General features: G+C 42.9%; 1 protein-coding gene across 1 annotated transcript in view; it reads left to right on the top strand.

Annotated features, from left to right (window-relative positions):
- The window catches only part of PSD3 (pleckstrin and Sec7 domain containing 3), a 107537-nt gene that overhangs the window by 77695 nt on the left and 14837 nt on the right, over positions 1 to 15005 (top strand). Inside the window, exons 10-12 of the mRNA XM_067316744.1 lie at positions 590 to 633; positions 8958 to 9151; positions 11485 to 11555. Of these exons, the coding sequence (XP_067172845.1) occupies positions 590 to 633; positions 8958 to 9151; positions 11485 to 11555 (309 nt within the window). The remainder of the gene's footprint in view (positions 1 to 589; positions 634 to 8957; positions 9152 to 11484; positions 11556 to 15005) is intronic.

Raw genomic sequence — 15005 nt, 5'->3', positions numbered from 1 at the left:
TCTATCTTTTGATTTAAAAGAGTGCCTATGTTAGTAGATAGCAGTCCGAGACTTTAATCATCAAAACTGCAAGCTTCTTATAGTCTATTTTCTGTTTTACGCTTAGAAATGGAATGTATCTATGTCTGGGTGTGTAACTGGGGGATGCATGCAGGTGTCTTTGAGGCTCAGAGGCTTTGGTTAGCCATCCTGATGCAGTTATGTAAGTGAAATCTTGGCCCTATTGTAGTCAGTGGCAAAATCTCACTGAGTTTAGCAGAGAGAGAATTTGACCTTAAATTGCATAGTCACATGTGGGGCTGTATTTCTGTGGATTCCTGCATTTTGCAAACTTGTTGGCTGACTTTAAAAAAACAATTCTGCTCCAGAAAATGACTGTACTCTGAAACACTACATTCTAATATTTTTTTCCTTAGATGATATTTCTGCCTCAGGCTTGAGACTTTTGTGTTGTCATGAGCAGATATGGTACTTCCTTGATCAGAGAAAGCTTGCTTGCTAGTGTTAGTTAGGTAATTTTCATTAGCATATTAATGTATGTATAGCAGGGGTAAAACAATAATCCCATCTCCTTTCTTTCCCTTTGCAGGCCCTCTACAATTCAATCAAGAATGAGAAGCTTGAATGGGCAGTGTAAGTATACTGCATAGAATTCAGGAGTTTAAAAATAGTACCTGTGTAGTAATTTGTTTATACTTTCTATGTCACTGTCTGTGTGGACTGGAAAGCCTGCAGAAGGTAGCCAGTGGATGTAATGAGTTTGCTTTTCTGCTAATGAATGACCTGACAATACTGCCTCATCTGTTTCCCTAGCAAGGGGAGTTGCTAAATCATAGGAGCCAACTGCATTTGTAAGGAAAGAGGACATTTCATTTAGTAGGAAACTTCAGCCTGAAAAGAGAGAAATTAAATCCTCTTTTGTTCTATGACTGCATAAATAAAACAGATGTTGACTTCTCCCTTTATCGTTCAGTACATTGTGTCAGAACCACTGAATAGAAGCACAAGTCTTGGATTGAGTTTCCTGCTGTTTTTTTATTGTCCTGAATTGTCTCCTGATTAACTATGGATAATTTGACAACAACCTAATATGAAAGATGATAAATTGGACAAAGTCTGATCTCCCCCCACTGTTAGCTGCTTTCGACAGGCTGACACTTGTCAAGTACTGCATACAAAGAAGAGCTTTAGTTTCTGATCATGTTAAATTGACATTTCCCTCTGCTTAGGTTTTATGTGATCTATGTATGCCAGCAGAGAAGAGAAGGGCCTGCTCTGGATTTTGCCTGTTGCAGAACAGTGGATTTTGGTGTAAAAGAGAAGAATGATGTTTTATAACTATTTTGGCTGTATAAGATGTTTACTTGTGTGTTTTCACACACCCGAACCCTCATCTTCTGGAGAGCAGCATATGTCTGGGATGTAGGCTCCTGCATCTTTTGGGCTAGCAGTCCTATCTACTGCCATAGGTCTTCCTACTCCTAAATTTTCTTGTTGTAAGTTCTTTATCTTCAACTGAATTTCTTACCGGGGCAGGCAACCCTGCTTATAAGGGCTGCTGGTCCCAAATGGAGTTGCAGCCCCTATTCAGATGTGTAAGGAGTGTGTTAAATAATGTCAGAGTAGTGAGGAAGGTGGGCTGGTGATGGGAATCATCAAGAAGTGCCATCTTTGATGAGCCTAACATGAAGAAGGGTGGAAGACGTTCTCCCAAAGTATGTCTTGGACCTAGAATATGTTGTGTGAATCTTACATGTCCCAACACCAGAGCTGTTTGCAAGATGCTTGCTCTTAGCTGCTTCATACACAGCAGAATCTGTTGTGTGACCTTCCTGATGTCACAGGTTTCCTCCAGCTCTTGGCAAGAGAGTGTATTGTGTCTAATCCACTTGGGCAGCCTCCAGGTAGGAACTGGCTCATTCCTGGCTTTGCTCCTATGAGTTTCACTCAAGGTGATTTATGAGATAGCTTACTCCTGTACAGATAATAACTCCTTTGGCATGTACACAGCCCAATCCATATCCCTTCCTAGTGACTTGTTTGGGAAAAAAATGTAAGCAGGCTGGAGGAGGTGGAAATCGGAGTCCTCTCTAAATAAAGCTTTGGGGTATAGGTGTAAAGCCACCTTGTCCCTGTAGAATGCTCCAAGTGGCCAATTGTCCATTCAAATCTGAAACTCAGAAAGACAGCTGCAGTCTGTGTGAAAATCACTCTCCATGCTGAGAAACAAGGCACATTCCAGACATAGCTGAAATGGTAGTGCTTTTAGGCAAGGAATGCTAGCTGGAAGAGGGAGGGTGAATATCTACCTCTTTCCTCTCCTTTATAGAGCTGTGTGGTTGGTGTAGGATAATCATGGCAAACAGCCTTGAGACTGCTGGGGCTGGAAGGAGAAAGCAAATTGCTGTCTCTTGCTCTGCTGTCATGATCTGCAGAGAAAGGTGAATGAAGAAGGGATGTGATCAGTTCTGCTGTCATGGGACTGAGGAAGATGCTCTCCTTCCCTTCCAAGGAGTGTCCTTTTGCTTCCCCTGATGGAAGTGGCAGGGGGAGAAATAGTAGGTAGAGCAAGTTTGGAAAGGGTGTTGCGAAGTCCAGCATAAGCTCCCTCGTGATGCTGATGTGATGATGGAATGCAAGTCCTCCAGCCCAAATCCTGTTGAGGATCTAAAACTCTTTCTTATGAGCTAAGCAACCGTTGAAGAGCTTCTCCTGCAATGCATTATTTGGTGGATTAATGTCTGTCAATAAGTCCTTAGGCAGGGGAGTCTGACAGTGATGAATGAATGGGGAAGACTGCTATATGATGCTTCTCTCACTTATGAGCGACATCCTCCTAAAAGGTCTGCTGACCATTTCCAGTAGAATTACAGTCTAGTCCTAAGCCCACTGAAAAGAGAGGCTGCCACTGATTCCAACTTTGGATCTGTATTCAAGAGAAGTGTCACCTTAATCAGCACATGTGCTTCCAATGTATTTCCAGAGGTATTCAGTAGGAGGAATATTAATTTATCCTTTATGAACATGGAAATGTGAGTACAGCTCTGGAAGAGAAAATTCCATTACAGTTCTTTTTCTGCAGTAGTTCTAAGTCCAAGCTCTACCAAAGGTTAAAGTGAATCATATACTGTGATTTGTGAAATGTGAAACACATCTGACCTGGAGTCATGGACAGCTGGTAAATGTAGGATTGGATATGCCCCCTGCCCACTTCCCCGCAACATTTTTTTTGGTCACTTTCCTTAATAAAACTTGTTTTTGTTGCCTATCTTGTTGTTCAGTGTCCTGGAAGATAAGGGAACATCAGTATGGGAAAAATAACCGTTAGAAATATGATTATTCTAAGTCTTTTATGTCATTCTATGTTTCTGCTTTACTGCGTATGTACAGCTCTAGATTTCTCCTATCCATTGGATACTTCGCTTCTTTGAATCACAAGTGGAGTACTAAGCATAGTCAGTAGTCATCAGGCCTCACTGAAGTCAGTGGCAGAAATTCCTACTGACTGCAGTGAAGCCAGGTAATATTTTATAACATTAGTTCAATGCATCCTGTTTTCAGTGTGCTGAGGTCACTGGAAGCACCTTAGGAGTGCAGTTATCCTCAATAATTGTTATGTAATTCCTCATGGTTCTTAAACTTCCCTCAAGGACTTGATATTTTCATAAGATTTTTTTTCATCTGTAATATTGTCAAACAGTTACCTCTTGCTCTTCTACCCCAAAATCACCCATAAGAGTAAATGAATTCAAGATATTTGTGAACATGAACTGTGGGAAGAGGTTAAAAGAAGTGGGTTTGTTTAGTCAGAAAAGAGAACACTGATTAGAGGCACCTGAATGTATTTTTTTCAATATGTAAAAGGCTGTTGCAGAGAAGACAGGGATGAAGTGTTCTTCACACCTGTTGTGGATAGGCTAATATTTGAAACAAGGGAGGTTTAGGCTAAATGTTATAGCAAGCTTTCTGACAGTAAAGCTTTGTAAATCAGGGAATAAGTTTGCCTGGACTAGCTATGGAATTTCTTTCAGTGGAGGTTTTTATGAACTGGTTAAACAAAACTCTTCCTAGCTCATTCTGGACAGAAATGTTTTAGCCTTAGAGGTAAAGAAATAATTACCTTACCTCTTTACATCCTTTCAGTCCCATTGTCTATAATACTGTGGTCTGGGTTTTGCAGGGGTTTCTGGTCCTTTTTCTTTTGCACTGATCATTGTCATCTTTAAAGTGAAGAAGAAAATTGAGTTTGATTTCAAGGGTGCCAGGGCTAAATATGTTTTGTTTCTGTGATATCTACATGGTAGTGATGTGGTGAATATTATTGTTCTCCATTGTCTGTAATGTTATGTCTGCTTCCCTTTGCAGGTGATAGGAATAAAAAATATCATCATCTTAAAATAGGCTGAATGGTGATCTCCTATTAACATTTGAAACCCTGAAGTACTGCTTACAAGACTGCAGAAAACAAGTGGCTGCTTTTGAGCCATTAGTATTGTGAAAGCTTTCTCCAAGCAGGATGGTGTAATTTTCAGGAAAACCTCATGGTTTTTGACCAGTACATTACAAAGCTTTCTTTCTATAGAAGCTTAGATATGGACACATTATCTCTTTTTTTGTTGTTCTGAACTCCGCTGAAAAATCGACTCCTTCCAGCCAGAACAAAATAGGTGACTGAGGCAGTGATGGTGAAGACAAGCAAGGTCATAGAAAAAGGGACCTGCCAAACTGCATCTTCTGTGTTTCCTGTAGCAAATTGTTATGCTGAGACATGGGTGGTTAGAACGACCTCTGTGCTGAAATCCCCTTTTTCTAGGTCAAAACCAAAGATCTCTCCCCATGATAATTACCTCTTCTTACCTCAGGTTCCAGGAACTTAAATTTGCAACTTAAGAATTTGTTTTAAAGCAGTCATCTGGTAATCATCTGGCTCTCTATCTTCTCTCCTCCTTTTGAGAAAGGCATCACGGAGAACTTCTCTCCACTGGTTCCTCAAGTTGATTTCCTGATACAAATATTATCAGTTCCACAGATTTGTATAATTATATGTCACAAATCAGACTTTTTTTAAATATGTCATTTTTTTAATTGATAAACTCAGTCTTTTGCCATGCAATGTGAGTTTCTATTTGAAGAAATGCAGAGAAGAAGCAGATGTTTAAAAATGAAGAGCGTGACCCTGTTTTTCCAGCTTAGTGAGTTTGACGTTTTTCAAGATGGAGCCTAAAGTCAGGTCTTACAGCAGTATGGAGATGTTTTTGTTATGGAGTGACCTGGATGGTGTTTTTCTTGGAGAAGATAAAAAAGGGACTTTTCTTGTAGGGGATCTTTTGAGGAGAGAGGCAAAAATATATTTCTTCACCAAAATGACAACATCCATATTTTTGCGCTTGTTTCAGGTCTGTGTGTTTAAGAATAAAGAAGACAAGTATTTTCTGGTTTTCAGTTATCACATATGTGGGGCTCACAGCACTGTTGCTTTTCTTCAAGTGGCAGAGCAGGCAGGTTCTTGTTTTGGAGTGCTCATGGACAGCCTGTGTCCTGGTGCACTGCTCCATCTGCAGGTCTTTTTCCAAAGGGACAACCTAAGGGAGATGGCAGTGAAGCTTTTCCTTTTGGGAAACTGTGCAAATAGCTTGTGACTCATGCGGTGTCTTGGGAAATCTCTACAGACCTGTTCCTGCCAGCAGTACCCCAGAGAACGGAGATGCTGCTCAGTTCCACCTTTCGGCCACAACAGGTTCACAGGTATCAGCCCCCTTCTGCCCCCGGAGACGGGTTGCAAGAGGAATCGTTCCCAGAGGCAGAGACCCTCTTAAGGCTTTTGCAAACCTGATTGCGCCCAGATACTAATGTTTTGCTACAGAAATCAGTGTTGGCACCAACATCTTTTCTCTTTCTTTTTTTTTTTTCCTCCTTCCCCAAAGACACAAGGATCATGCTATCAGCTGTGCCAAATGGAAAGCTGAGACATCAAGCCTGCCCTGACAAGAACCTAAGCATTGGCTGTGTGGCACTAAATCCACAGCACTGAGTATGCCTGCACAGAGATACCAGCCACTATCTGTCACCCCAGCATCACTGGTGCCCTTCACGCTAGGAATATTACAGGCCATGAATAATCTGTCAAAGCCATCTGAGGAAGAGGAAGTAATTTCAACTCCCACAGCCAAGGGTTTCAAAGAAAGATCAGTCTTCAGGTGTATGTATTCAGAGGCCAGCTGAATTTTCTGTAGCTCTTCCTTCTTGCAACTGTGTCCTGAAGGCTGGTGAGGAGTAAGTGCAGATTGATAAATCTTTGAGACCGTTTAAAGGAAAGCTTATCCAGTTTTGAGCTGTTCTTCTAAAGCCTTGTGTTCTGGACAGTCCTGCAAGAGTGTGTCTGTTTTAGCAGTCCTTCATCACCTTTCTTGCTGACTAGTCCGTGTAAGGATCTGTGCTTTGATCAGTCCCCAGTTGACTCCATTCCTGGCCCGTCCTATTCAGCCAATTGCGGAGGGTGCACAAGTAAAGACTATTACCTGAGCTGTTTTGAACCTCCTGACAGTCCTCCTGCTTTCTTCTTATTCCTGACCACTGAAGCAAAATGGAGCATTAGAGGAAGTGAGTCCCAGAGCTCTTGGCTTTATTTCCACTATGGTTTAATATTCAAGATCAAAGGGGGATAGAGGCACTTTTTAGTTTTATTTCCTCAGCTGTTCACCCATTTCATCATGTCTCTGTAGTGAGTCCCCCTTGGCTCTTTGGTCCCCTCATTGGATCTTATGGATTGAACTGGCTCATGCCTCTTGACCTCCCAACCATCTATTTCATGTGTCAAAGCATCCAGCTCTCAAAAGCACCTGAAGCTTCTGGGTCTCAAAGATGTTCCATTTTCAATACCTGTTAAAAGTTTGTTCCTATCTGGTAGTCAGGAGAGCAGATGCCATTTTGCTGTTGTCTGCTCTGTCTGCACTTGTCTTTTGAAGAATTCCTTTTTATCAGCTCCACCAGAGATGCTGACTTTGAAAGCACCACCCCCAGCACTGGTGCTGTCCAGGATTCCCATGTTTGCTCATCACAACACCTGTGGCTGCTCAAATGGAAATATTTGGTTTATTCCCCCAGACAACTAGTCAGTACAGGATAGTGTGCTCCCATGGCTCCCAAGGAGATAGCTCATTCCAAAAGATGCTAAGCCTTCTGCTGCACTAGGTGTCTGCTGACAAGGAGAAATCCTCTGTGTCCTTGGCTGAGATCCCAGAATTCACAGGGCGCTTCTAAATTACAAATCAGCCTGAGTGCTTGTGCCCTGTGAGAGATTTTAGTCTGGATTAAGCACCATAAATTACAAACAGAATTATGTAGAGAGAGTTTACTCCTGGAATGGCCACATATTTAAACAACATGTGTCCTGGGGTGGTTCAGATTTCACGTATGCTTGCCACTGGCCAGTTGGAGAAATAGACACAGGAAAGGAAGGGGTAGCCAAAATTTGTCGGGAATTCCTGCACTTTTTAGCTGGTGGAGGTAGCTTCAATTAACGTATGCATGAAGCAATCCTTATTGCTTTGACCAACAAAAAAATTATTGCAGATATCTCCATTCAGGAGTGGGAAAATACGTATTGATAGGCTGAAGGATGCAGAGACTGGTCGTCTTTGCAGGAATCAGGCTTTCAGATGAAAGATTCGTTCCTCTTCATCATGAGACCTTGCCAGACATCACCATGATGGTATGGTACGCTGCCAGGCCACAAGGAGCTATCGCCACATCTCTACAACTAAATAAAATGTCTGTCACCTTTCTCTAGCTCTTGAGACCAAATATTGATTTATAGCAGCCCATATCCATACTATTGAAAAGTCTTACCCTCCGAAACAGGGAGATGCCTCTAAACTGGATTTGGATTCTTTTTCTTTGCTGTCACAGCAGTCTGATATCATTGCATCTCCTCGGACTAAGTGATGCCCTGGAAGGCCTTTTCAGCAATGATTGGGATATCCCAGATTGTCCTGCCTAGCATTTCTCTGAAGACATTTGTTAGGGTGGGCATTCCCATAAATGGGCATTTTGCTCATCCTCCCTGATACACCCTTGTTAGTCACCTTGGGGGGGGGGGGATGTGTGGGGTCTCAAAGGAGGTGGGTCAGCTCTGCACCTAACAGCAACCTTGGCTTTGAGATGCACCATCCACCCAGATATTCTCTGATAACTGTCATCCTACTCTTGTGATGGATGCCCTTCACAAAGGTGTTTATTTTCCCGGCCACCTTCTCCTTTTCACCTTTGGCTGTAGCAAACAGAAAGGTATTCATTAGACAGGCAATGCTTGTGACTTGCTGAAATGGGTTGCATTGTTGTCCCTGAGAGCCATGTTGAATACATTGCACTAATAAGTAACATTTTGAGCAACATTTTGTTTCTAAAATACAGATAACATAATTCACCAGCTGTAGTTTTTATTTTTAAATTACTACTTTTATGCCAGTCTGTGGAGGAAAATAAAGAAAAGGAGGTAGAGTCTGTGTTTCGTATACTAAGTTAAGGGGTAAGCCACAGTGATCTGTAGTAATCTAATTCTTTTCATCTACATGCAAACTCATAAAGAAATTGGAGATTTTTCAGAAAAGCCCAGCAGGCAAATAGTTCCTATTTTAGTACTTATTTAACTGGATGTAAAAATATTTGAAACTGGAGGACACAGAGCTCTCTTAACAGCCTGCCTTTTGGGAATGGAAAAGACAAACTTGGGCTTTTTTGAAAATTCAGCTCCCATGACCTGTGCTGGTGAAGTAGGTGAACGGAAGTGTTGCTGTAACTTGTCTGTGTTTTGGTACATATCTTGGTTCCTTTCTAAATAGGGTCAACTTTAAACAGAGGTATGCTGTAACAAGTAGTGTGCAAGAATTACTAAAATGTAACCTTGCTGAACAGTTGCTGATTTATTTTACCTTGCTTGTTTTTTATCACTTTTTTAGAGATGAAGAAGAGAAAAAAAAATCTCACTCAGATGGTACTGACGAAAAGGATAATGGGAGCCAGACGAAGGCTGTTGGTCGCATTGGCAACTCTAATAACCCATTCTTAGACATCCCTCATGACCCCAATGCTGCTGTGTATAAAGCAGGATTCCTGGCTCGGAAAATCCATGCGGATATGGATGGAAAGAAAAGTGAGTATCTTTCACTCCAGAAACCTCATTTCCTTGTCATCTCTGCACAGTGCCCCACATGATAAGACTCCGTGCTTCTCAAGGCAAATAGTGCTGTTTCATTAGGGGAGATTGCAGCAGTTACAAGCAATACAGCGATTGGATTATCACACTATCGCTGTCATGGCTTACTGAGTGTTCAGTCCCACTTGCAGCAGCTGTAATGCATGTTTATGGTGAATAACGTGCTATAGAAGAGTGATGTGAATCTTTTGTGCTAAAAGAAAATGAAGTTCCTTGTTTACAGAAGTGAAAACATTTTCAAGCGGATTACAGTAGCTGTTCTGCAGTAGTTTGGTAATTTGTCTTTTCCTTGGTAATTTGTCTTTTCCTTATGTGACGCTGGATCAAAACCAAAACTGTTTCTAATCTCACGTCCTCTTCTGTCTTCAGAGAAAGAGTGTTCCTTATGTCAGCTTGGAAAATCCTATAACCGTTCCCTTCCCCCCTTTCCCAGCCTTGGGGTCTCATGTGCAGCTTTTTGTAACAGGCAGAATTACACTGTGCAGTTCCTCCCTGCCCTTTCTTTGTAATAACCCTGTCTCATTTGCTTTAATTATCCTCTTTCTTTCTTGTCCTACTTCAGTTGTGGTACACTAATTATCAAAGGCCTTTGATTTACCCCTGTGTGTTTTGTTGTTTGGATATTTTCATTTGTTTGTTTTCTATTATGTTCTTGGAAACAGCGGAGGCTACTCAGAGCATCTGTTTTTTCCGTGATCATTGTTGATCATTCGTAATCAGTAATCGTTCATATTACACTTGCTGGACTGAACCCGAAAGGCAAAATCTGACTTTGTAATGGGTTTTTGCAACTCCCTTTAGCTGGAGTAAACTTTTCAGAGTTTGCATGTTCTGCGAGTGTATTTTAGAAGGTTAATGTTTTCAAGGTGGAGGCTGAAACAACTGGACAACTGAAAACACGTGGAAATGTCGAAATCAAAGTGACCTCATTCTTTCTGATGACTGGATGCTCTGAATAGGTTCCTCTTTACTAAATTTTGTTTATTTAATCCTAATAAGTAAAGGTATATGGTTGCCTTTGTTAGCTTATTTCTTTAACTACAAGTGAGCAGAATCACTCATTATGCAGTACCCTGGATGCTGGTATTTCTGGGATAATCATTTTACGTACAAGATAATTAAGGGCCGTGCTTTCAGAAGCTCCTGTGTATGTTAGTGGCCTGATCCCATTGTCATGCAACACATCAAAAATTTACTTTCTGACTTTTGAGTTCCAAGTAAAATGAAACTCATTTTTAAAGATAGATAGTGCTTTACATATTTCATTTTCTAATGATGTTGTTGCAGGGTGGAGTTTAGCTCCTGTAGGATAACAAATGAGGTGATATGATTACACCATATAAATATATTCTCAGGAAAGGAGTACTGAGGGCTAAATCACTAGCCAGTCTAGAGGAGAAAAACATAATAAGGGCCAATGGCTGGAAGCTGAACCAGACAAATGCTAATTAGAAATAAGGCCCATGGTGTGAGGTGAGAATGATTAACCTTTGGAGCTAAGAACTAACCTAGTTCCTCTTCACCATCGATTGGTGTCCGCAGATGAGGATGGGATGCCTTTCTGAGAGTGATGCTTTAGCCATGCTAAATCCATTTCTAATTGGAGCCTTCATCCTGAGTTCTCTTTTATTTTTTGTTTCTTCTAGATAGTTGTGAGCTGGAGATGTTGTCTCTGGTATGCTCCTCCAGTGACACCTCTAACCTACTCATTCTTTTTCCCTTAGGCTTTTGTTTGCTCCCCCCCACTCCCTTCCCTCCCTTCTCCGGTGTCCTCCGCAGTCTGTGGGGAGAGGGGTTGGGGGCCAGGAGCTCTCCGCCAGCGCTGCCACGTGCGCAGTGGCTGCAGGAGGGATGGACGCTTTTATGCAGTGCTGCATTCTGGGCAAAGGCATGCTACTGCTGCACAGCGCCTTCTGCGTGCGGGCAAAGGGAGAAGGGTTTTGCCCTACTCGAACCGCTGCCCCTGCGCTGAGCTCAGACCCCGCTGTGCAGGGGCAGGGCTGGCCCCTGCAGGAGCACAGACCAGATCGCTCTGGCCTGTCTTCTGCATTGCTCCTGCTCCTCTCTGATCCCGTCCAGGGCTGTCACCCGGCTGCTTTCTTACTCTCTCTCACAGTGGGTATGTGCCGGCACTGTGCTGAGTTGCATTGTCCTTTGAAAAGGAGAGTACAAAGGAGGTTTAACATAGGACTAATGTAGCTCTCCTGTTGCCTAGACAAAGTGTAAAAATGGATCTGAGTTAAATGGGTTTTCATTTGTTTTCTTTGCAGCTCCCAGGGGGAAGCGAGGCTGGAAAACCTTTTATGCTGTGCTGAAGGGAACAGTCTTGTACTTGCAGAAGGTAAGAGAAATCACTCTCTTTTGGAAACTAATTAAAGAGGGATAAAGCAGCAGGTATCCTCTACTCTCGCAGCTCACCCCCAGGTTTCTTTTTCTCCAGTACACAGTATAGCTGTTCACTCTGTCCTCACCGCTGTTTACGCACTCCTTCAGGCATGAAACCTGGCACGGATTCCCTCCCCCATTTCATGCTGTCAAGTTCAATCCTCTTGTCCCCATCCCACGTGCACCCCATCAATTCCAGTTTATAGCATTGCTGCTGCTCATGACTGATAAAATAGCCAACTTCACCAGCAAAGACGGCACCATCTCTCTCTGTCTTGCACACATTTCTTTGGGCTGCTTTTAACACCTCAGCTCATAAGTAACACTGCCCCTGCTGTGAGGCCATCCACCTCTCCCCTCTTTTCACAGTGTGTTTTTTCACAATGACTGCAAGAGCAGCTGCAAAGTAGTTTAACAACGACTTGGTCCTGGTAGGAATCTGCAGCTTCTGCTCCATTGCAAATTTGGAAGATACCTTTATTCCCAAAGCAAGATGAAACACTATCATTTTTAAAAAATTTGGCTCTCCACCAGCAAGAAGTCTAAGAAAACGTCAAATGTAACCCTTCCAGTCTTTCAGTGCAAGTTTATATCTATTATGTCACATTTTTAACTATTCTCTTGTGAGAAAAATGAAATACACTATATGAGCAAGAACTGACAAAATCAAATAAATGGTAGCAGCAAAGTAGATTCATAAGGCTTTTTGCTTCTCCCTTCACCCCCTAGCAAACACAAGTGAAATGTTCATGAGATAGGTAGTGTTTGTCCAGACTGCCCTGTTTTTTAGAAGTCTGCTCCACTGAAAGCCTTTTTACACTGTGCATTTTGCAACTGTCAGGCAAGAAAATTCATATTACTGTTTCCTCCTCCTCTGCTCTGGCTTTCTGAAATTATTTTCCTGGAGCTAGCCTAGGTGCTGCTGAAAGGTCTCTGAGAAGGAAGAGGATGGTGTGGATCAGATTCTTACAGCACAAGTGATACAAGGTGGATGCAGTCCCTGTTAGAGAGTGCTGAAATACTGGAATAAACAAAAGAACCTGCAGGGAGGAGGGGAAATTTGGGTCAAGAGGTGAATGTGACATGAGAGAGACTAGAATCAAGTCTGAATTCCCACCCCGCCCCGGCTGAGTCTTCTTTTTGGTCATCTTGTGGACAGCAGTTACCAATTTTATGAAAGGTGGCCTTCATGGCAGGTTTGTATGTGTTCTTTCCTGGGTGAATTGGAGTCAGATGCTTTGATTCTTGAAACAAGTCATATTTAGTGTTCACCTGAAAGAGTGAGTGTTTCCTTAAGATGAAGTAAGAAGGTTCCTTGTCTATAATGCATGAACTAATTTCTTAGTGGATACCTGAGGGGTGGTTAGTAAGCTTTCAAGAAGAAATGGAGAAGCTGTCTATTTTAGAATCTTAATTAAATACTGTTATGATTATCACTAGAATATTATATATAAACTCTTTCTGTTTGACAAAACATACAGATGCTGATGTAGCACACAAATTTCCTACAGAAGGTTGTTCTTCCCACTCTTCCCCTTCGTCCTTTGGAAAGCAAGAGAGTAATTATTTCACATCTGACTGCACCTTTGCAGAACAAAATACATTGCTGCAATTCTTGTTCTTATTTGTTTGTTATTTGTGTGCTTTGCAGTTGTCACAGCACTTGAATTTTGTGGTTACTCTGCAAAAGCTGCACTCTCCTACTTGGTCCTGAAACCGCTGACGCTCGAATCGCCATGCCATAGCACAGAGAAAAAGAGGGCTTTTAGTTTGATATTGGAGGAAGTTAACAGAGGGTCCTGATGGGAAGTGACTCTTTCGCAGAGAGAGGGGGCAGCTGCGAGTCTGAGTGTCTCTGGCCCCTGCTCAGCCCCTCTGCCTCAAATTGTATCAGTGAAACGTTCTTGGATTTGCCTTCAGCTCCAAAAGGTCCATCAGGGCTTCGCTTCAACCCTGACATAAACTTTCTTCTGTTAGGGAAATGGTATTGCAGAAGCTGAGGTGGCCAGAATTTTAAAATGCACAGCTAGACCAAGCTTAGTTATAATATAAGCTTCTGAAATGTGGTTTCCTTCTGCAGTGTAGCAGGAGACTGAAATTATCCTAATTTCAGAACATTCAGGAACATTTTAGAACAGCTTGACTTCTTTGTAGAAATGCAGAGCTCTGTTGCTGGTCATGGGCAAGGGATTTCCTTCTCCCTGTTTGCCTGCTTTCCTGTTTATGCAGTGCTTAGGGCAGGGTGCAAATGCATATGCATACACACATTTTTCTTCTTTCTCTCATTATTTATGTATCTGTGGAGGAAGCAGATGTGATGAAGGTTTCGGTGCACTAAGTGCTATTTAAACAGAGAAGAGGTAAATCTCACTGTGTTAGCTGCTGTATCTGCCCTTAATCATCACAGAATCACAGAAGAGTTGAGGTTGGAAGGCACCTCTGGAGATCATCTAGTCTAACCCCCATGTTCAAGCATGTTGCCCCGGCCTGTGTCCAGATAGCTTCTGAATATCTCCAAGAATGGAGGCTCCACAACCTCTCTGGACAACCTGTTCCAGTGCTCCGTCAGCCTCACAGTGAGAAAGTGTTTTCTTCTGTTCAAATGGACCTTCCTGTGTTTCCATTTGTGCCCATTGCCTTTTCTCCTGTCACTGGGCACCACTGAGAAGAGTTTGACTTCATCTTCTTCGCACCCTCCCACCAGCTATTTAAATGCATTGATAAAATTCCCCCCTCAGTCTTCTCTTCCCCAGGCTGAACAGTCTCAGCTCTCTCAGCCTCTCCTCATATGACAGACGCTCCAGTCCCTTCACGGTCTTGGTGGCCCTTCGCTGCACTTGCTCCAGGATGTCTGTGTCTTTCTTGTCCTGCCGAGCCCAAGACTGGACCCAGCACTCCAGATGGGTCTCACCAGTGCTGAGCAGAAGGGAAGATCACCTCCCTCGACCTGCTGGCCACGCACTGCCTAATGCAGCCCAGGAGGCTGTTTGCCTTCTTGGCCACAAGAGCGCATTGCTGGCTCATAGTCAACTTGTTGTCCGCCAGCACCCCCAGGTCCTCCTTGGCAAAGCTGCTCTCCAGCAGGTCGGTCCCCAGCCTGTAGTGGTTCATGGGGTTATTTCTCCCCAGGTGCAGGACTCTGCAGTTCCTGCTGTTGAACTTCATGAGGCCTTCTCTGCCCACCTCTCCAGCCTGTTGAGGTCCCTCTGAATGGCAGCACAGCCCTCTGGTGTATCAGCCACTGCTCCTCACTGGAAAACTTGCTGAGGCTGCACTCTGTCCCATCATCCAGATCGATAATGAAGAATTTGAACGGTATTGGATCCAGTATTCATCCCTATGGGACACCACTATCTACAGGCCTCCAACTGACTTCGCACCACTGATTGCAACTCTCTAAGCTCTG

The sequence above is a fragment of the Apteryx mantelli genome, chromosome Z, assembly GCF_036417845.1.
Source record: "Apteryx mantelli isolate bAptMan1 chromosome Z, bAptMan1.hap1, whole genome shotgun sequence".
Lineage (NCBI taxonomy): Eukaryota > Metazoa > Chordata > Aves > Apterygiformes > Apterygidae > Apteryx > Apteryx mantelli.
Note: the sequence above shows the minus strand (reverse complement) of the source record. Positions and strands in the feature narration are given on the sequence as shown.